The sequence below is a fragment of the Schistocerca serialis genome, chromosome 5 (genome assembly GCF_023864345.2).
Source record: "Schistocerca serialis cubense isolate TAMUIC-IGC-003099 chromosome 5, iqSchSeri2.2, whole genome shotgun sequence".
Classification (NCBI taxonomy): Eukaryota; Metazoa; Arthropoda; class Insecta; order Orthoptera; family Acrididae; genus Schistocerca; species Schistocerca serialis.
The window spans coordinates 629,065,686-629,088,151 of record NC_064642.1 but is presented as its reverse complement, the minus strand read 5'-3'; the positions used below and the strand labels follow the sequence as shown (position 1 = coordinate 629,088,151).

Sequence of the window (22,466 nt, the reverse complement as noted above, 5' to 3'; positions counted from 1 at the left end):
AACGTGATGTTTGAAGCATTCAATAGCTTCTTAGGGGCGATGAAAATCGCTGTCTTCGAATTTTTTTGTTTCATATAAGGAAACCGAAACGTCGATAAGCTTTAAATCAGGTGAATATGGGCAATCACACATTAATTCGATATTTTTTTTCGTCATGTAATAAATTGTTTGACTTGTGTGGCAGCTGGTATGTTATAATGAATAATAAGGCGCCATTTCCGGTTGTTTTTCCTGTTTTAACCAATGCCTTGTGGCAAACAAATTATTGTATACCATTAAGCCTTAACTGTTCTTTGATCATCTGAAACAATACTCGTAACTTAACATGTCTAACCCCGGCACGGTCCCGCTTGCAGGTGGCCTATGTGCTTCCAGGGACAACAAAAATTTGATTTTCAATAATCCATACACTATCGACCGAATTCAAAAATTTCAAATGATGTTACAATCTACTCATTAAGAGCTATAAGAGTATGTTAAAGATTTAACAGAGTAAATCGAGTATTACAATTGACTGTGCAAACATCATGAGGCAACGTAACTCATTACGCACAAATTACCGAGACTATATTGATACAGTATCTGAGAACGACAGCACTTTGCGACTTCCAACACTCTTTATACATGACTTGATACCTCTATGAAACTTTTCTCGCTGACACTTACTACACTTCCGCTGTTCATTCAGTAAAACTGCAGCGTAAGGCATAACATTTTAATTTTGTACTTCTTTACTTCTATCTCTACTTGCAAGCAGAATCCACATGCAGAACTGAATGTGCCTGCAAAATTATGTCATTGTACGACACATAGTTCGGGAGATATGACGTTTCATACATGGGAGTACTGTTCTCTAAAGATTCGAGGTTGCGGTTTACTGGTTCAGCATAGCTAAGGAAACAAACGATTATTTTCTTGTAAGTTCTTCACGGACGAACCGCTTCTGTTAGTTTCTATTCATCTGAAAGTACCCAAACATTTGAATGATACTTAGTTTCCAGGTCGTACGGATATGCCCTAGTTTCGTCTCCTGTTACGATGTTGTATACGTATTTAAAATTTTCTCGGTCAACATTTTGACCGTTGCGTTACATCTGCCACAATCCAGTTTTTGACCTTCGGTCTAATGGTGTGGAATCGATCGGCAAGAGATCATTTTCGCAGATAAATTCCTGCGCGTCCGCCAAGCGTGTCTAGAGGTCCCAGGTTCAAACGCAGTTGGCACTGGACCTTTTCCCCGTTCCAGGCCCTTCAGGGTAGCCCCAAGTCCAGCCAGCCTGCTGTAATATTAGCACCAGGGATGTTATCTTTCCCAGGTGTGAACGGCGACTGGGGAGATGTGCCAGCCTTCCTCTCCCTACCAGTGCCGCAGCGAAGAAAGACTATAATCTACCTCCAGTAGGCCAATAATAGGCTGGTCACTGGTTTGCGTCACAGACTTGCCTTTTACCTTTAAGTGTTGAGGCAGAATAGAATTTTATACTGTACTCGATCAGACTGATACCTGTATCTCACATACCGATCCTCTTCAATTATACAGCCCATTTCGGTCGACTAATTGCAAACATTTTTTGAAAGTTGTTGACTACCAAAAAGTTGAACGAAGCGGTTTGAGGCATTCTCGTTAACGTAGGCCTTCACGAAAATCGAAAAAAAATCATTCAATGAAAACTTTCACGTGAAATTTCCAGTTTTTTCACAAAGCTGTTTCTTTAAACATTCGCTGTAAACAATCTACCCGATCAGTTTCTGAGCTAGCATTTTTTAAGCAATAACAGATGACAGATTACTAAAATTTATTAATGCCTTCTGAACATCACCCGTACTGCCAGCCTCAGAACGATTTTTTTTTTAAATAGTGGGCGTTCGGGAATTCCCGTTACAATCTTGTAGGACTTGGAGAGGGGAGTGACTACATAATATTTTGAATAGGAAAGTTTCCATGTGCGGAAATGTACCGTTTCCGTTCTTCGAAGGTTCCAGTTCATGTGTTGAACTCATCCACCTCTGCTTGAGGAATTCAATTAGGCTTGACGCAGTACGGTTACTACATAACATTCGAAAGAAAACATAACGAAACGGCCATTTATCATTTAAGAACACTTGTTTGTATTAACATTTAAACATTACGTTCTGTTCCTTGCAGTATGCTGAGTTATTTTTTGTTTTGGAATAATTTAAGCTTGTAATGTTTAAGTGTTAATGCAAACAAACGTACTTATAAGTTATAAATTAATGTTTCGTTATGTTTCCTTTTGAACTGTTACCTAATAACTGTACTACATCACGCCTAATTCAATTCCTTAAGCATAAGTGGATGAAACAACAACTTGAATTGAAACCGTCCTAGAACGGAAACGGTACGTTTCCAGACGTGGGTTCCTATTCAAAATACCATGTACTCACTTTCCTCTACAAGTCGTAGAAGTTTGTAATAGGAATTTCCGAACACCCACTATGTGGTTCGGTGGTAAAGTGCCAAACTACAAATTCGAAGGTCTTGGGTTCGATCCCCAGTCAGTCCTAGCCGACTTGCGCCGTGGTTCATAGTCCACATTTGTAGGTGAGTAAGTCAGTTCAAAGTTCTGAGCAAAGTAACGGCATACCTCCACCAACAGGGCCATACCTAGTACAGCACTTCTTCTTTTTCTTTTTCTTATGCCTTTGTCCCGCATCGGCGAAGAGTTGGCATTGTTATGAAAGCATTTGGCATCGTTAATAATATTAGGGCTGGGATGCCCTCCCCGTTGCCACCCCGTTACTCCTCTCCCTCGTACTCCTCACAAGCTTGGTATTCACCTAGTGGGGTGTGGGAAACCGCCAAAAAACTGTGGACAGCACTCGGACACTCGTCGTTAACTCGCCAGGCGGATTCGACCGAGGGCCGGTGCATCTCCCCGCCTGGAAGCGGCGCTTTAACACGCACGGCTCTTCGAGCGTGTCATGCCGGGCAAAGCACGGTGGCGTTCAAGACGGTCTTTGGAGAGATCACTGCTTCACTTTGTGTGCAACAGCCTGAAGCGTTAAAAAAAGGGCAATTATAAATTACATTCATTTAACCTGAAATTAAGTAAAATATCTAAGAAATAGGAAAGAAGTGCTGATAACACAGAACATACCTATTTATCTCCAGTATTGTAATGTAAAAAATCGCTTTTCCTATGTCCCTCCTTTTTACCTCTGATATAAATTCGTAAAGGGATTTATACTCTTCTATGCCTTCTGTTGCTAAGAGAGATAGTATGTTTGTTGGTCAACAATAGCCAGAGGACATCGAACGCTCCAGTAGTATTGTAGTTTCTTGATATCCTCTGTCACAGCTGAAAGAACTGTGGCTAACATCTTCCTCGCTGCTCTATTCACTTTCCGTAGTGCCATCCACTGTTCGTAGGTAAAAATTTAAAATTTGTATTCGACACAAGTTTCAAATCCTTGTCTGAGAATCCTGATTTAGAATTTCCGTGGCCTCTCCAAATCAATTCACACGACTTCTAGGATGGTTCCTTCAAGAAGGCCATAGCCAGTAGTGTTTTGCGCCGATGGTACATAAAACTCCACCCTTCCTTTTTCCTTACCTCCTTGTACATCTGAAAAGCACAGCGAGCTAGCTTGCAAGACATAGAGGTGAACCAGACCTGGATCGTATGCGTCCTGCGGGTCAAGGCCATTGGTCTTGTGCACAGGCCAGTCTGAGTGCAGTTTTTATGCCGGTTTCCACGCCCGTTTAGGCAAATGCTGGGCTTACCCAACCCCGTACCACAAACAAATACTCTAAGACAAAAAAAAAAAAAAAAAAAAAATCGCGCGCCAGGAAGGAATTATCCGAATGAGACGGATATCGGTAGATGTGATGTACATGTACAAACAAATGATTACAATTTCAGAAAAATGGATGATTTGTTCAAGAGAGAGAACTTCATAAACTGAACAAGTTAACATCGTGTTGGTCCACCTCTGGCCCTTATGCAAGCAATTATTTGACTTGGCATTGACTGGTAGAGTTGCTGAATATCCTCCTGAGAAATATCGTGCCGAATTCTGTCCAATTGGTGCGTTGGATCGTGAAAATCCCGAGATGGTTGGAGGGCCCTGCCCATAAGGCTAGCCGGCCGATGTGGCCGAGCGGTTCTGGGCGCTACAGTCTGGAACCGCGCGACCGCTACGGTCGCAGGTTCGAATCCTGCCTCGGGCATGGATGTGTGTGATGTCCTTAGGTTAGTTAGGTTTAAGTAGTTCTAAGTTCTAGGGGACTGATGACCTCAGATGTTAAGTCCCATAGTGCTCAGAGCCATTTCAACCATTTGAACCATAAGGCTAAAAGTGCTCTCGAGTGGGAAGAGATCCGGCGACCTTGCTGGACAAGTTACGGTTTGGTAAGCACGATGAAAAGCAGTAGAAACTCTCGCCTTGTGCGGGCAGGCATTATCTTGCTGAAATGTAAGCCCAGGGCAACAAAATTGGGCCTAGAATATCGTCGACGTATCGCTGTGCTGCAAAAGTGCAGCAGATGATAACCAAAGGGATGCTGCTATGAAAAGAAGACTTTTTTTATCTTAGAGTGTACGTACACGGTAAGTTCAAAATACAATAACACATGAAACAGACAGATGACATACATGACTTCCTTCCTTTAGGGAAACTGGCGACTATGGCGAAAGAAGAGACTTTGGCCAGAAAGTACAAATAAAATAAATTTGATAAATCGTGAAAACAGTGGACAGTGTGCGGCGGGATAAACGCTAGGAAAGAAAATATGTATCACTTGATAGCTGGCAATCACGTCGGCAAAGAGCTCCCATTCGCTTTCGAAGTTTTTTAAAAGAAGTTTGAAATGCTCGTTTCAGCAAGCAGGATGAAAAAAATGGCTCTGAGCACTATGGGACCTAACATCTAAGGTCATCAGTCCCCTAGAACTTAGAAATACTTAAACCTAACTAACCTAAGGACATCACACACAGCCATTCCCGAGGCAGGATTCGAACCTGTGACCGTAGCAGTCGCGCAGTCCCAGACTGTAGCGTCTAGAACCGCTCGGCCACCCTGGCCGGCAAGCAGGATGAAAGCCGTGGCAAACAGTGGAATTCAGCCTACAGTGATTCCGCAGAGATTAATTTAGCCTGCTGGGCCCTTTAGCCGGTAGATTTGCGACACTCAGGGGACAAGGGGCCGCTCGTAAAAGTCGCAGAGGACCAAGAGGTGCGTGCGCTTTGGAGACAGAGCATAAAGGCCTGTCAAGGGAATGATGCAGCTAAACAGCGTTGCTTTCTGACCGTTCTGATTTCAGTGAAAAACTGCCTGCAACTACACGTAGGCACTAATACGCATTGGCAGAACTGCTTTGGTGATTTTGTGTTACACGTGACTGCTTCCGGGAATCGTTTACCGGGTAAAACGCGTGAGTGAAAGCATTGCACATGTCGGCTATTTCCATACCTAAGTTTTTCACAGTTTGTTCCACAGAGGTACATGACGCAGAGGCTGTTTAGTGGATAGTGAGGGTAACTCTCTTAGAATCAGGATGCCATTTTCTGGCTTTACTCGACACAGTGACACACTATATACTACCATTTGCACGCACTCCACATCCTCTACCACTGTCTAGTCAGATTAATGTGGCCACATGTCAAAGGCCTGAATAATCCCAGTTTGCAGTGCGGACTGCTGCAAGTCCTGCAGGAAGTGTGTCAATGAGGTTTGGGAGGTACTGACAGGGATGTGGAGCCATACGGACTTCAGTGCCATGGCCAGCTACACTAAAATTCTCAGTAGAGGATTCAAGGTGTGAACAGCCTGATCAAGATGGTCTCACAGATTCCCGACTGCGTTTAAATCCAGAAAGTACAAATCCAGGAAGTATGGTGGCCAGGGGGATACAGCAAACTCATCCTGGAGCTCTTCGATCTATTCACGTAAACTGAGAGCTGTGTGACATTTGCATTGTGCTGCTGATGGATGCCATCATACAGAGGAAGAACAAACTGCACGCAATGGTGGGAATGGTCCCCAAGGATAGGTGTATACTTGTGCCGGTCCTGTGTGTCTTATAGAATCAAGAAATCACCCAGGTAATCCACAAAAACATTCCTCAGGCATAATGCTCCCTTCTCCAGTCAGGACCCTTCCGACTATTGTTGTAGGGTGTTTGCTGTTAGGCATTTCACATTGTCATGCCAACAGTCATCTGTCCGATGGAGCATAAATCGTGAGTCATCACTGTAAAGGGCAGCTGTTGTCACTCAGTGGACTACTAGTTGCAGTATAGACATGCAATTTCCAACCTTTGTCACCAATGAACAGCAGTCCACAAGGTTGCATGAACCACTTGTCTGCTACAGAGGCCCCCATATGCAGCAACATTCGCTGAGTGATCATTGAGGAGACACTGTTGGTAGTAGCCCTTGGTTCATCTGGGGCGTGAGTTTCTCACCGGTTGCATGTCTATTTGTCTGCATACATCTCTGCAGCTGTCGCTCACCCCGTCGTCTATGGCCCATAGTGCACTACAGTTGCCTCGGCGCCAATGTGAGATAATGCCATTTTGCAATGCATGGTATACTTCAACCGTGGTGGCATGTGAACAGTTCGCAAACTTAGCCGTTGACCCGAAAGCCAGTGATCATGTCATTTTGGAAATCAGGCAACTAACTCCATTTCCACATTATGGCAATGACTGTACTGTTATCCACATCCCCCCAACACATTCTTTTCATTTATCTATTTTTAGCTTTGTGCAGCAAAGCTCATACAGCCAGCAGTAGTGACAAAAGTGCCTATTTACATAACTGTAGTTTTCGCAGTAGAACAATAAAAAGAGTTTGATGAACAAACGTAAGTTCTTAATGTAAAATAAAAATGCTAAAAAAAGAAAACAGAACAGCCAGCAGTAGTTACTACATTGTCAAGATAACATTAGTGTAATTTCCACAAAAGAACAATGATAAGAGTGTGATGTACAAAGATAAGTTCATTAAATAAATTAAAAAACACAAAATTGTGACCCAGAGTGTGAACCAGGTTTGTTCCAGAGGAGAATTACATCCACAGAAACTTATAACTGAAAGCTAGATGACAGCATAGTTTACACAGATAGGTTCTTACACAAAGTGAAAACACAACAGACATCCCAGTTTTCAAACCTGGTTGGTTGCATGGGAGGACAAGATCGACTCAACATATAGGTCAAAGTTGGTTATTGGCTTCTTGTAAACAGTTCACGGACAAATAACAACTATAGATATCAAACTGGTGAAGTAGGGGAGTTACACTCATATGGACGAGCTAACCACTCACAACTAATTTTTTGTACCAGACCACCCATTCGGCCGAGTACTTGGTACACACCAATATGTGGTTCAGATCTGCAACCACCATTGTGTCCTGATCAGTGTCCAGAAGGCATGATTTTCAATCGGAGTAGGTGGGTGGGATAAAACCCTTGTCCCCGCCTCACGCAGAAGAGAGGTCACATGATGTCTACTAAGCTTCACCAAGGTGAACCATGGGCAAGAAGAGATGTTCGGTTGTATGGCCAGAAGGTGGCTGCCTATATAGTGCTGTGATATATGCCAGTCACAGTTCGAATCATCATAAGTAGCTTTCTTGGCCATCAAGTTGAAATCCGTAAAAGGAATTGGTGTTGGGCATAGCTGTCCTTCCGTAATGCTTCTCTTAGAATTTCATACGCCCTCAACTGTTAGTGCTGTCAGCTGCCATCTGTGAGTGGTAATTGCACATTGATGTTGAGCATAGGCAGTGGTCACGTAATGTGACTAGATCCTGTATATACGCTGCAAGCCTATGTACAGTGGGTGCCAGTGGGGACGCTATACTAATATTAGAATTTTCTGTCCAACATATGGCACAACCTAAACAGATATATGGTGGAGGCATCACTGTCGCACATCCTGACTTGAATACAAGGTCTTGAAATTTACCCAACAAGTTTTCTACAAAACAATGTTACCTTTCTTCAAAAGAGAGCCATTTAAATTCTCTCTGTTACACTTTCACTTGGAGTATACCAACATGTTGTGATGATCCTGGCAGTGCATATCTGAAATCAGTGTATGTTGCCAAATGTACTTGATAAAGCTCCCAAACACTGAAACAGTAGTCTAGCATTGCAGATTATCCAGAGAGGTGTAGGAGTGACTAGAGTGACACAGGGGTGTGGTTTGCAAGTACCAGTTTTGTGGAGGTGACAAAACTTGCTAGGATCAGTGGCACGAGCTATAAAAATATTTTTTTTTTCTTTTCATTTCTGGGGACTTGTGGAAGTGGGTGGGCAGCTAGAGCTTTTGGATTGGGGCTGATGCTATTGCATGCATAATTGAATTTTACAGCTGAAGTAGTGTGTAAACAAAAATTATTCTCTCACATTACTTGAGACTGATGTCAATGATCTTAGTTTAGTATATAATTTTTGTATAGTGGGCACTGTTAGCATAGTCATTAAACTGTTTAACAATGTAAGGAAAATATAGATTGCTACTTACCATAAAGATGACACATTTAAGTTGCAGACAAGCAAAGACACCCACACATTAGCTTTCAGCCATAGCCTTCATCAGAAAAAGAAACATTCACAGAAGCAACATCACTTCATGCACACGTGACTGTCACCTCTTGCAGCTTGGACCAGAATGTCATTGGCACTGTCTGATTCTTTTTTTTTTTCATACTTTTAATTTTCATTTTGAGTCCAAGATTATTGGAATGTGAATAAAAACTTTTGAGAATATTTTATAGCTTTATTTCATAGTTCATTGGCTCCTCTGAATGTAATCATTTGAGTTTGTAATTACAAGTCATTGAATTAAAAAAGTAGCTTCCGTATTCATACTAATAATGTAAAAGCTGTACTTTGCTTATACTACTGAGTTTTGATTAGTGTTTAGGTATCAAATTAATCTATCTCAAAAATTTTAAGGTGATTTCAATAACTCATTTGAAATACAATAATCTTGTGTAGATACTTCTCGTCAAATTTAGTTTGTGGAGCACAACATATTTTTCAGACTCAGTTAAATAAAAACGGAAATTTAGAATCATGTCCCATCTTGGATAAATTTCTGCAGACTGACAGACATTATTCCACATAAGACATAAGACAGTTGCTTGAAAGTGGTACCAGTAAGCAACATGTTGGAGATGTACTGAGAGTTCAGATATCATCATGATCACAGGAACTACAGGAATGGGACTTGTTCACAATCACAGTATCTTGAAAACTCTTGGGGAAATGTTGACATTGTTGCATTTTCTGAACAGACATGTGCAGTGACACACTATGTGATGAAGCAGATGCCAGCAAGCTGAATTGCAGTAAGACGATGCAGCAGTTACGCCACTCGATTCTCATTCTGGAAGAATGATATTTAAACCTCTGTCTGCTATACAGATCTAGGTTTTTTATGGTTGCCTTAAAGTGATTAAGATGAATGCTGGGATGGTTCCTTTGAAAAGGACTCCATCAGTTTCTTATCCATCATTCACCAGTCTGAATTTCTGTTGTCTATAATAACCTCATCATCAATGGAACATTAAACCCTAATCCTCATTCCTGCTTTGAATGCATTCTTCCAAAGACTTTCAAAACTGATAAGTACACAGTCCAGTCAATATTAAATAATATTTTTAAAAAATAATATATAAATATCACAGTTAAACATATTGCATCTCCATTCTTCTTCTTGTTGCTAATTCCACAATGAGATTAGACTTACTGTATTTAAATTGGGCCAGAACATTGAAGTAACTTTAATATAGCTATTTGGCATGCACTCACAGTGTGTCAAAGTTGTCCTGTTTGAAATAGATGACATCTTAATCCTATGTTTTCTAAATGGTGAACAATTACCACGTCTGCACCACTAACATTTACATGCATAGCCTGTATTTCACAATTTATAAAAGTTTCACTACTTAATTGGTTGCACAAACATTAACTCACATGCTGATTTAAATAGTAGCATTAATTAGCTTTTCAACTGTGTTTCAGAACGCTATATGGCAACAAGATAAAGGATCTTCCAGCAGGCATTTTCCATGGTCTGTCTTCACTACAACTTCTGTGAGTAAACTGTTCTGCGAACAACTGCAGTCTATTTGCTATTTCACTGTTGATAGTGTTCTGTAACTAGTGTTTCTACCTGTGCAGTTCTATCTCCGTCTCTTGCGTCCAAAGAAATAACATATATGTTTGATGATTTGAATATAATTATGCAACAACATTGACTTTCACACACATTATCTGCCTATTTCATTGTTTCATTTAAGATTCCTATTACGTTTTATGAAATAAACTAAGGTTTTGTGCTGCAATAATTTTGAAATATAGCTGCTCCTCTCATTGCTATCAAATTTAACTCTGTAGAACTTTAGGAGATAAGTAATTTTTGTAAGTCCGAAAAAAATGGCGATATCTCGTTTTCCATTGTCACTGTTTTGTATTTCGTCAAAAAAAGGTTATAAGATGTAGAAAAGAGTTATTTCATATATATAGTATACCCAGGCTATGAACTGGAGGTGGGGTGGGGGTTGTAAATCACATTAATTTTGTTGAAGGGGAGAGGGGTGGAGGGAATGAAGCACAATTTTTAAAATATCTATTAGTCATCACATATTAATGCTACCACTTAGTCATACTATCTATCATGCACTTAACTGAAAGAGTATAGTTTGTATGAAATTTGTATATTATTTTGCTCTAAAACAGATAACATTCAGTCATGTGCAAATGCGTTATATATTCACATTGTAGTAGTTTTAAGCATTTGCTGGTAAAACAAGAATAATGTCATGGATTAAAGGTACAGTGCTAATGGTAGCTTTTAAAACATAGTAACATCTGATATTTTCATTTCCTAGGAGAACAATGGAGACACAGTTTTGAGATTTCATGATAAATGGCTCCAGATGCACTTGTTATTAGTCAGTATCAGTTGTATGTCTGACTTTTTACTGAAGTGATAGACATGCCTGTTTGGAGAGCACGGCATAAGACTAAGTGCAAATTGAGATCCGTATAGCACATGGGATGTGACATGACACTACAGTGCATTGCACATGTTCTGCTCATACCACGCTAGTCCTGCACATATTGAGGCGTGTACGTTTACTTTGCACGCATCCTCTGATGACTCTCTGTGCTGACAGAATCGAAGCACATGCACCCTGTAATCTTTCTCAAATGATTATACAAAAACTGGTGCTACCAAACACATGTTGATCACAAAATGGAAAGTGCAAGTGATACATGCAATGTGACAAATTTGGATGAAAGAAAGCCAGAAATCAGACAGCTGGAGTATGGAAACTACCAATACATGTCCAGAACCACACACACGAGTTAACAGCACTGGAAATCACCACTGATGATGATTCCCAAATAAAAGAAGCAAAACGCATTGGCAATAAACAAACTACCTTCAATCAGTCGCATAGATGGTACATACCTCCACGAATTTGAAGCAACTAAGGGAAAGAGGCAAAACAGAAAAAAATAACAATTTTTTTTTTTTTTTCATTTTTACGTGTATATGTTGCAGAGTACTGAAATGGTTAATTCATATTTAAAAATAATAGAACTTCTCACACTGCACAAATGAACACAGTTGTCACCTGTCTCTGCCCTGTACAGCAAAGAGAATACTTGAAACTTTAGACTTATAGCAGTGTTTCTGGAACTGAAGTAAACAAATCTGTTTTTTCCTTTTGCAGGTTGCTGAATGCCAATGAAATTTCATGTATTCGTAAGGATACATTCAGGGACCTACACAGCCTAAATCTTCTGTGAGTAACATATGATGCAGTGTTTTGTTTTAACTTTTCATGACTTAGTAAATCATATATGTGTAGATAAATAGAAGTGCTGAATTGTCAACTGGCACAAACAGAAAGAAAATTGCTAGCTTTCGGAATTATCCTTTTGTGACCATTTGTGTGTGCCTATTGACAACTCAATGCTTCTGCTCTTCAGTGAGTGGTCTGCTTCAGTCTAAAAGTATTTACATTCTACAAGAATTTTCCTACAAGAAGAAGATTAATAGTCACCATTTTCACCAATTTTTCATTGGCCTCAGTAAACATTTTTCTAAGCAGTATTATAGTCTAAACCTACTAATTGTTTGATTAATACCATGAGCTACACAGCCTCATAGTTGTTACACAAAAGTTGTGTTACATTTAAACTTGAAAATGTCACAATGTTTTTGCTAAACAGTTTTATTTCCATTAAGCATCGCACATCATATTTCATAGTCCAGGAAACCATAATTCTTTGTGGTAAAATAGAGCCTAATCTTCCAAACTTATTAATTTCTTCATGTTAGGAAACAAAAATTAGGAAATGGCTTTCATTTTTAGAAATAAATTTATCTTTCAAACATGTTTTTTCTATTCCTTTCAATAATTTTGTTAACTAATTTACCGGGAATATAAATTGTTATCACATCATAATTGCATTCTCTTTATTGTTGCAGGTCTCTGTATGACAACAACATCCAGTCATTGGCCAATGGAACTTTTGACTCATTAAAGAGCATTCAAACACTGTAAGTAATGTTTTCTTGCAATATATGCATAAACATGCTGTATGTTTGGCCTTCATATTGGGTACGATGTTACACTTTGTATCACTTTATGTGTTTCAGTGATTTGACTGAGTTGCCACAAGTCACTAAACTAGCTGAATGGCTTGTCAAATAACACTATACTAATGAAGCACAGCTGAATGCGCCTAAGATTCCCCATGAAGATGAATTTAAAAAGACCCATTAGCCACTCTTTCTGTAAATTACCTGAATATCTAGATTCAAGGACTGAAAAGCAGTTGCTGCAGCCAAGTAGTTTTACAGAAGTACCACAAAACATTATGAAGTATGAATTCTAAGTGCCATTCACTCAGGCTTTTTATTACAGTATTTTTCACTATTGTTCTCAGATCTGGGTAAGAAGTTCACCTGTGGACAAGTATTCTATTAAAATGTTAAGCACATGTAAACTGTGTGTTACTGAGTATTGTACATGTTTGAGAGTGATTGATCCCAAACTGAAAAGAATATTCCTATCTGTTGTCAACTGAATAGATACTGCTACTCCTTTCAAACAATTTATTTGCATCAACCACAAAAGTCGTAAGTGATAAGGTGTTTAATACGTATAAAACAAAGCATAGGGCCAACAAAAGAGAGAGGTTGGATGAAATTCTTTTATTGTCAAGAAGACATTGTGTGAAACCCAGGAAAATTTTAAAAATTATGATGAAGACCTTGTATAATACAGAATCTAGATTTTCACTGGCAACAGACGATATTATTCTCTTGAGAGATAATCTTATTGCACTCACTGCCACCGGAATCTGATCCTTTGTGCAATTATTTTGGTAACTTGCTCTTTCTGAGGACAAACAGTTCATTTTATTAATTATCAAAGCACTCAAGGTTGCCATATTCATACTAGGCCCAAAGTCATTAATGTTTTTTCTAGCAATGCTAAAAGCTCTTTCATAGGCATCATTAAAGGGAGGAACAAGCAGTAAAGCAAGTTCTCAGTGATGGATAATTTTTAAAGCCTCATGCATCAAATAGTTATATCGCACCAAGCAATATCAACTCTCTCTCTCTCTCTCTCTCTCTCTCTCTCTCTCTCTCTCTCTCCCCCCCCCTCCCCCCCCCCCCCCCCCCCAAAAAAAAAAAAAAAAAAAAAAAAGGAGACTGGTATCTTAGGAAATGGCTCAGTCAACTTTACAACGTCTTGTGACGTCACTTGGTTAGAAATTTCCAACAGCTTAAAGGTGAATGCCTTGAACCTTGTGACATCACTTGATTTGAAAGTAGTTATCCTCCTATCTTTGAAGCTGACACCAAGGGAGGAATACTTTTCATTGTCTCTCAGCATAACCTATCTTAGAGAGCTGTGATGACGAAATCATTTAGGACAGATTCACTGTATACTCAGGAAGGAAATCATCACAACTATACAATGTATGACTCGCGAAAGCAGAAGTGACCCATAATACTACCATCCAATACCCTTGACATTTATTTGTTATAGAACCTTAGAACATATTCTGAACTCAAAAATAATGAAGTATCAGATTTGATTCCTAATGGAACTGGTGTGCTCAGTGACTTGTGTTTATTAAAACTGAGAAATGTACAGCAATCAGTTGGTAATAATCTGTTTATTGTAGATCTAACTAGGTTTCGAAACACAGTGTGGCTATCATCAGGCAATAAGATGCAGTAGGGACTATTTGTGTATGCAAGTGATAATGATGACATGCCTTGCATGTTACCACACAGTGGTTGAAATCCAACTAGATCTGCAATAAACATATTATTAGTGACTGACTGCTGTACATTTCTCAATTGTAATGAGGTATCTCAAACACAACAACCTTCCCAGTGGCAACCAGCATAGATTCCAAAAGCATCAAACATGTGAAACCCAATTCTGATTTTTCATCTTGAAAGCCATGTGAATTAATTTTGAACACACTTTCTGAAAACAGTTTTGAGCAGCTAGTTTGACAGCCCACATGCAATGGGAATATTTTAGACCTTGTAGATTCAGACAGGCCTGACCTTATTGATGGCATCGGTACAGACACTGCGCTTAGTTATCATGTCACCATGTTAATAAATTCATCAAGAAGGCTAGGAGAGTATTTTTGCTATGTTCCTGTGTGATGGACATGGAGGAATTATGAGCAAAGTTTAAACTGATTGCAAATTGTGCTCTAGAGAAATAACTGGATTACGGCCAGTAAAGATTCACTGTGGTTTAATAATGAAAATCACAAAATGCTGAGAAGACAGAGATGGTTACACTTGAAAGAGAGAGAGAGAGAGAGAGAGAGAGAGAGAGAGAGAGAGAGAGAGATGCGTGAAGGGATACCACACGTGGCCAACTCACACTCTCGCGCACTAGCAACTGGATACAGCAGTATCATTTATCAAAGGACTCTGTCGAGTCATTCATTGACTAGCCTGGCATGACAATAGAATACAGCAGAAGAAAAGCTGAAGTTTAAAATTTCATGTTTAAGAAATCATTCCCACAGGGGGGATCATACAAACACACCATCCTGGGACCGTCTCAGAGATTCCCATATGAAGGACATACTAGAGGCACCTGTAATGTAAGATGCAACTGAAAGAGCTGAAAACAAATAAGCTGCCAGGTCGAGGTGTAAACACAGTTTGGTTTTATAGAGAATACTGTGGGATTGGCTGCTTACTTAGCTTGCATTTGTCATGAATCTCTCATCCAGTGCTGAGTCCCAAATGACTGGAAATAAATGCAGATGACTCCTGTAGATAGGAGGGTAAAAGAACAGACCTCCAAAATTATGGACCAATATCTTTAACATCAGTTTGCAGGAGAGTTCTTGAGTGTATTCTCAGTTTGGATGTAACAAAATTCCTCAAGACAGAAAAGCTTCTTTCCACAAATCAGCATGGATTTAGGAAGCATTGCTCGAACAAAACTCAGCTAGACCTTTTCTTACATGATTTCCTGCAAACCATGGATGGATGGCAACAGGCAGATTTTTCATACCCTTAGGTTTCAGAAAAGCATTCTACACAGTGCCCCAGAGCAGATTGTTAATGAAGGTATGCGTAGACAGAATAGGTTCTCAAATATGTGGGTGGCTCAAAGACTTCTTAAGTAACAGAACCCAGTATGTTGTCCTTGATGGTGAATTTTCATCAGAGACGGGTGTAGTCGGGAGTGCCCAGGGAAATGTGTCAGGACTGCTCTTATTTTCTATATACATAAATGATCTGAAGGGCAGAGTAAGAAGCAGTCTGTGGCTGTTGGCTCACAGTACTCTGGTGTATGGGAAGGTGTCATCATTGAGTGACTGTAGGAGGATATAATTTGACGTAGACAAAATTTGTAGATGGTGCGATGCATAGCAGGTTGCCCTAGATGCATAAAAATGTAAGTTGATGCAGATGAGTAGGAAGAACAATCACATAATGTTCGAATACAGCATTGGTAGTGCAGACCCATTCCTGAGCACTGCTCGGGTGTTTGGGATTCCCACAAGATCAAATTAAAGGAAGTCATCAAAGCAATTCAGTGGCGATTTGTTGGCTTTGTTACCAGTAGGTTCAATCAGCATGCAGTTGTTATGGAGATTTTTCGTGAAACACTATTGGAAAAGATCAGAGAACTAGCACTTGAAGCTGACTGCATGACAGTTCTGTTTCTGTCAATGTACATTTTGTATAAGGACCATAAATGTAAGATAAGAGAAATTAGGACTCATATAGAGGTACACAGACAATTGTTTTTCCCTCACTCCGTTCCTGAGGAACAGGAAAGCAAATTACTAGTATGGTACAAGGCACCCTCCACCATGTGCCATATGGTAGCTTGTGGAGCATGGATGTAGATGTAGATGTGGGGATTACAAAGACAAGATTCGAGTGATTACAGAATGCGTGGAGGTATTCAAGCAACCATTCTTCCTTCATTCCATACATGTATGGAACAGGAAAGACTCCCAATAACTAGTACAATGGAAAGCACTCTCTGCCATGCACTTCACAGTATTTTGCAGTGCATGGATGTAGAAGTAGATGTTGAGTTCACAACCTAGTAAACAGAGACCCATGTAAGCTTCAGGAGTTGATAACTTATATGGTCCAGATTGCTAGCATTTGGGCTAAAAAAAATTTTCTGCCTGAATTGAGCCAATCCAAAATATTTCCACATATGGCATCATGGAATGTGAGAGTGTAAACTTCAGAAGTTTCAGTGAATCACTGGTACTAACTAGACACTATTCCAACAGTTAAGGTAACTGCATTCAGTTTCTGTAGGAAGCCTCACTTAACATCCATAACGTAAGTGTACTTTCTGATGATCAGCACACTTTTTTTCATTTGAGCTGTGACAAGTGTATACAAGAGTTAAAACACACCTATTTTGGCATACTGAGAAGTGTAATTTGCTTTCATGATGAATAATAATATTACAGATATTAGACTTGTCAAAACTCTGTCAAATTAATTTTTAAGTAAAATCAGACATTAGGAAGCCGCAGGAAGCTAATATATATAGTGCAGTTCTAGACAATGTAATAAGTTCTAGACAAATTGTTTATAGAAGTACATTGTTTCATTTTTCAATTATACTGTCAGATCTGTAATGTAAGTATCTCTTGAGTACAGTATGTGTACTCAAAGAGACCAGAGAGATAAATATTATTATTGATGACAACAAACTTTCTTAAATTTTGTTGTATGAGTACTTGACCCAAAAATTACTTCATATGCTTATTTATAGGTGAGGGAATATTCTAAAAATGTTTCTCCTACTATAAAAGAACGACTCCTACAGAGGATGTAAACTCAGATTATTGATGTTTACTGGTTAATGAACCTCTAATTTTTTTACATCAGTGTAGTCCCAGTTCTTGGTCATGTATCTGTTGCTATCTTTATAACATTTTTATCACAGAACAAACAAAACAAAAAAACAAATCCACACAGAAAATTTAGATATAGTGCAATGAAAGAGTGAGATTTCTATACTGAATGTATCACTGAGTAACAGTTTTTTAAGATTTGTTTGATATTAATTATACAACAATAATAGAAATTCATAGAATCTCACTGTGGCCATGGGAGTGCACATTTGGGTGTCTGTGTGGTTGTTTGTGTGAGTGTACATACTTTAGCCAGAAAATAGCATAAGAACTCAAACACCAGTGTAAATGCTGTTTCCTTTTACGTTTTTTTGTGGTGCTCCATGCATAGGTCCACTATAGACTATTGATATTAATCATCACTTTCATGGAATGTTTTTCAATTTAATCTGACCTGAGATATGTGACATAGATACTGTTCATATCACTTTGTAATGCATTACGCTTTCTGTAGGCACTTGGCTCGGAATCCATTTATATGCGACTGCAACCTGCGATGGCTGGCTGAGTACCTGCACCGTAACCCCATTGAAACATCTGGAGCCCGCTGTGATTCTCCAAAGCGCATGCAGAGGAGACGCATTGAATCTCTCAGAGATGAGAAGTTCAAATGTAAGGGTAAGCGAGCAGACACCTCACTGCTTTGTACGGGTCCTTTCCCTTTGATTACATGCTCACTACCATATAACAATCCTTTCCTCCTGATCTCTCTCTCTCTCATACCTTTCTTAATCACACATTCTAATGTAAAATGGTTTGTTTCTGTTCTAATTAATCCTCAGATAATATATTAGTGTAGTTACTCAAACTTTTGAGGGAAATGTAAATACATCTTATTAGCAGATGAAAATGAAAGAAAATCAGTAATTTCCAGCAATGAGATTTTCAAATTTTGATTCAACAAAGTGAGTAAAATTGTTATTCATTTTCACTTATTGTCAACTTAAAATTAACTTACTTTTTACAGCACATGCCACTGTTTTTTAATGACAATTAGTACAGTTATTCTGAATATGCAGCACTCTAGACACAAAATCCATTTCTCACAATTACCTTAATATCTTTCTAATTAATATATCACTAACAGTGGTATGTAATTTAATATAGAAGAACTAATGGTATTAATACAATAAAGCTTCTGTAGGTAATATTTTATGGTGATTAGCACATATAATAAACAGTTAAAATCATAAAGAGACAGAAGGCTGGTCATTACATACCTTCTGGAGGCCCAGCTCTCAGTACCAGGATGGAAACATTTAAAATAGAAAACAGGCCTCATATTTCTCAGTATTGTGCATTCCTTTTCCAGGAGAAAAATAGGGTCTGGTTGGTGGAGGTTGGAAAAAGGCAGTGTGTCAGGGTGGCAGGTCTCCCAGATGCTAGGTTAAGAGGGATCTATCTGTTTTGAAGAAAAAGGGAGGTGAAGATGCAGAAAAGATATCAGAGAGAGGAGGTCAAAGATAATATATCCCTAAGCACTGTGCTACCTTCTATTTATAGGTGATCAAAGGCACAGAGTAGGAATACAAGATCGTTTGTGTAGAAAAGGAGAAGAAAATTAAAAGTGAAAAGAATAGTGCAATTAAGGAATAGAAAGTTAGGGGGAAAGGGAGAGAGTTCAAAAGGGAAAAGAGAAAGTACTTACAACCATCATATTGGAGGTGAAATTGTGTGTTGAAGAGAGAATGGATTATATGATATAGCATATATAAGGTCCCTATGCTCACACTGTTTTGTGTAGCAACTGGGCACAGGATGTCCCCCAAGTGAGCAATGATTCTGTGTCCATTCATGTGTTCTGCCCATTTGATGGTGGTCATCCCTATACAGAGAGCCTTGCAGTGAGTGCGTGTCAAATGGTGTATATGATGAGTAAATTCACATGTTGCTCTGCCAGTGAAAATGGCAGTGGCAGTGGGTTGGGCTATTGGCCTGGTTTTATTGTGGAATGATTATAAAGGTAGGAATCTTGTCATATGGAGAATGGTCAGGGTAATTTGACAAGGATGTTGTGGAGGTTAGCAGGTGGTGGTGTGCGAAGGATATCATGGAGAGAAAGTCTAATTTCAGGGCTTCATTTGAGAAATTCATAGCCTTGTTGGAGTAATCTATGAAGTATTAAAGACCTTTGTGTGAGATATGTTGCTAAAATGCATGGAAGAGGAAATGGCCTGACTGATTTGTTTCAGCAGAGGTCCTGGGTAAATGTACTGGATATTGTGCCTCTTCATGGAAAGTGTTGTCCAACTTTCTTGTCTCTTCACAATTTTAACCACTTTCATGACTTCCAGAGACAATAATAATAAAAAATATATATATAACTTTTATAATGGCTACTCATTGTTAGGAGTTATAAATCATGGCACTAATGGACTTGTAATTATTTTAAATCAAAATTGTTATAACAAAGACCATGACATCATAACTTCACCACTTACCTCAGTAAATGTATAGGATCAGATATATGTTGTCACTCTCTTGTACAGTGATTTTTTGTAACTGTAAACTTTTTAAAAAGTTTAGAATCAGTTAGAAACTTTCTTATAATTACTGTTTGTATTATCAATAACAAATAATTCTCCCTGTGGAGAGAAAGTCTCTGGTGTGCTGGTTTCCAAATAATGGGGAAAAATAGTATTCATTGCTCATCATCTATCACAGATTACATGTAAATAAACACTGTTGCATTGTATTTAACTTGAACTTCACTTTACAACTGCATGTAAAACCATTCCCAAACCTTACCTAATAACCGTACATGTTGTGGGGTGCTTGGCTCTAACCTTATATTTAATTTTAGGTGACTAAGAGCATGGTGTATGTTGCAAATAATGTGTGTTATACTTCAGTTTTGTCTCAGTAGGTAAGTAAGAGAGATTGTATCAGAATAATAACTCAATTGTAAAAATCACTGCCTTTTTTGGTAATGGGCTCTCAAGGTCATTCATCTAAAAGAGCCAATTAATAGAGTTATTTTGGAAATTGCAGTGTTGTAGAATACATAATATAATTTACTCCAACACTAAAAGAAATGCTTCACTAGCCAACATATTTCATATGCATCCTTGCATTTCAGTCCGACTTTGTCTTTTTTGATTAGTTTGTTCCTGACATTCAATGAAAGAATTTTCATTTACCACAAACTGAGAATTAATTATCTGTATGGCAACACTGCTTTCAAAACAATTTCAGCTGACAGAGAGTAAATCCTGTTTCTGCTATTTTTGGATCATATCACTACTTCTCATTGGCACATTCATTTCCAGTCTTTATATCGAAGTGTACCAGTTTTTCTTCTGCACCAGTTTTTCTTCTATGTTTTCCTCCAGTAAATAAGTGTAACTTTGATTTACAAAACAAAATAATCATTCTAAAAAATAATAATCATAGTTAATGAAGTACTGAATTGACATAAATCAACAGTTGAATATGCACTTATAATTTTTACAACTTGTTGAAAATAAAAATTGCTAGTAATATATCAATGATTCTGCTGTCAGGTGTAGAAGAATACCGGACACGGTTAGCAGGTGAATGTCTCATTGACACTGAATGCCCTGCTGGGTGTTCTTGCGATGGGACCCTTGTTGACTGCTCAGGAAGAGGTCTCTCAGAAATTCCTAAAGACATCCCAATGTACACCACAGAACTGTGAGTAAATTGTTTAAAGATGTTGTATTACATTAAAGTAGGTTATTTCTAACAAAGAGGAGGACCTTTGTTACACTATTTTAGTTGAATTCAAACATATAATTCACAAATATTCTTGTATTGGAAAATAAAATCTTAAATACTGTATGTCCCTACTATGTGTGCAAAAGTATAAGTACAGTTAATATGAGGGGTGTTCAGTAAGTAACGCAACATATTTTTTTCACTGAAAGAAGGCAGTTTTTATGTTGGATTTCAATAACCATATTATTCTCTACTCTTCTCCCTATAAAGCCTAATCTCTGTTCAATGTGACGGCCTTATGTAATCTTAGTGGGTGGGCCTGTATGCCAACAAGTACCACTCCACTGGTCAAAGTCAGAGCCAACATCTTGCTCATTGATGAGAGTGTCTGCACTACCAACAGAGACATATAATTGTGCAGCAAGATGTTTAATTGTGAGCTGTGTGTGACTGGGCAGCAAATGGTAGACTGGACATGTTTGTGCGACCTTGTTGCAATGGTGACAGAAGCCTCGCCCAACAACTCATATGCTTTTATTCACTGCCCAGGTCTCTGTAGACCTTCTGCAAGCACCTACAAATATCAGTGATGCTCTGGTTTTCTGCCAAAAAAACTCAGTGACAGCTCTCTGTTTGGAATACAACTCCATTGCAGACACATTTTCAAGGCTGTGTATAGGACCGACACCAGTCAGAATTTCATGAAACTATTGGGGCTGAATTGCGAATATTCCATGATGTCCTACAACAAATTATGCTTTTTTACAACTGAGATAGGCCATGGAAAAAAAGGTGTTGCGTTATTTATTGAATACCTCTCATATCTGTCATCATTACATAAAGTTTACAGTAATATACGTAACTCACATCACTATGATAGATTCATTTATATAACAATTTGGTATCACATTTTTAGCTAGAGTTGCAAATCGTTGTCATAGGCTATGTTGGCTACACATTCGAAATGCGGCCTGCTGCTGCAGATTGTTGCTGTCCAAATAAGTTGTGATAAATACAATCCAAGACTGTGATTAATTCTGTACCTAATGTAGCGCTTAACATGAATTCTGTTAGGGGCTAAAATGTCATGAATTTCGGGAAGGTCAAAAATGGCTCTGAGCACTATGGGACTTAACTACTGTGGTCATCAGTCCCCTAGAGCTACTTAAACCTAACTAACCTAAGGACATCACACACATCCATGCCCGAGGCAGGATTCGAACCTGCGACCGTAGCAGTCGCGCGGTTCCGGACTGCGCGCCTAGAACCGCTAGACCACCGCGGCCGGCAATTTCAGGAAGTTTCATTTTCTTTTCAACGTTTTAATATCTCCCATCTGACA

General features: G+C 38.8%; 1 protein-coding gene across 6 annotated transcripts in view; it reads left to right on the top strand.

Moving 5' to 3' along the window:
• Positions 1–22,466, top strand: part of LOC126480767 (protein slit) — an 834,741-nt gene that overhangs the window by 775,200 nt on the left and 37,075 nt on the right. For 5 of the 6 annotated variants that reach the window (XM_050104063.1, XM_050104058.1, XM_050104061.1 and 2 more), the window contains 5 exons: positions 10,001–10,072; positions 11,722–11,793; positions 12,483–12,554; positions 17,901–18,064; positions 20,950–21,100. In XM_050104063.1, the coding sequence (XP_049960020.1) occupies positions 10,001–10,072; positions 11,722–11,793; positions 12,483–12,554; positions 17,901–18,064; positions 20,950–21,100 (531 nt within the window). The remainder of the gene's footprint in view (positions 1–10,000; positions 10,073–11,721; positions 11,794–12,482; positions 12,555–17,900; positions 18,065–20,949; positions 21,101–22,466) is intronic. The other variant, XM_050104062.1, reaches the window with a different exon arrangement.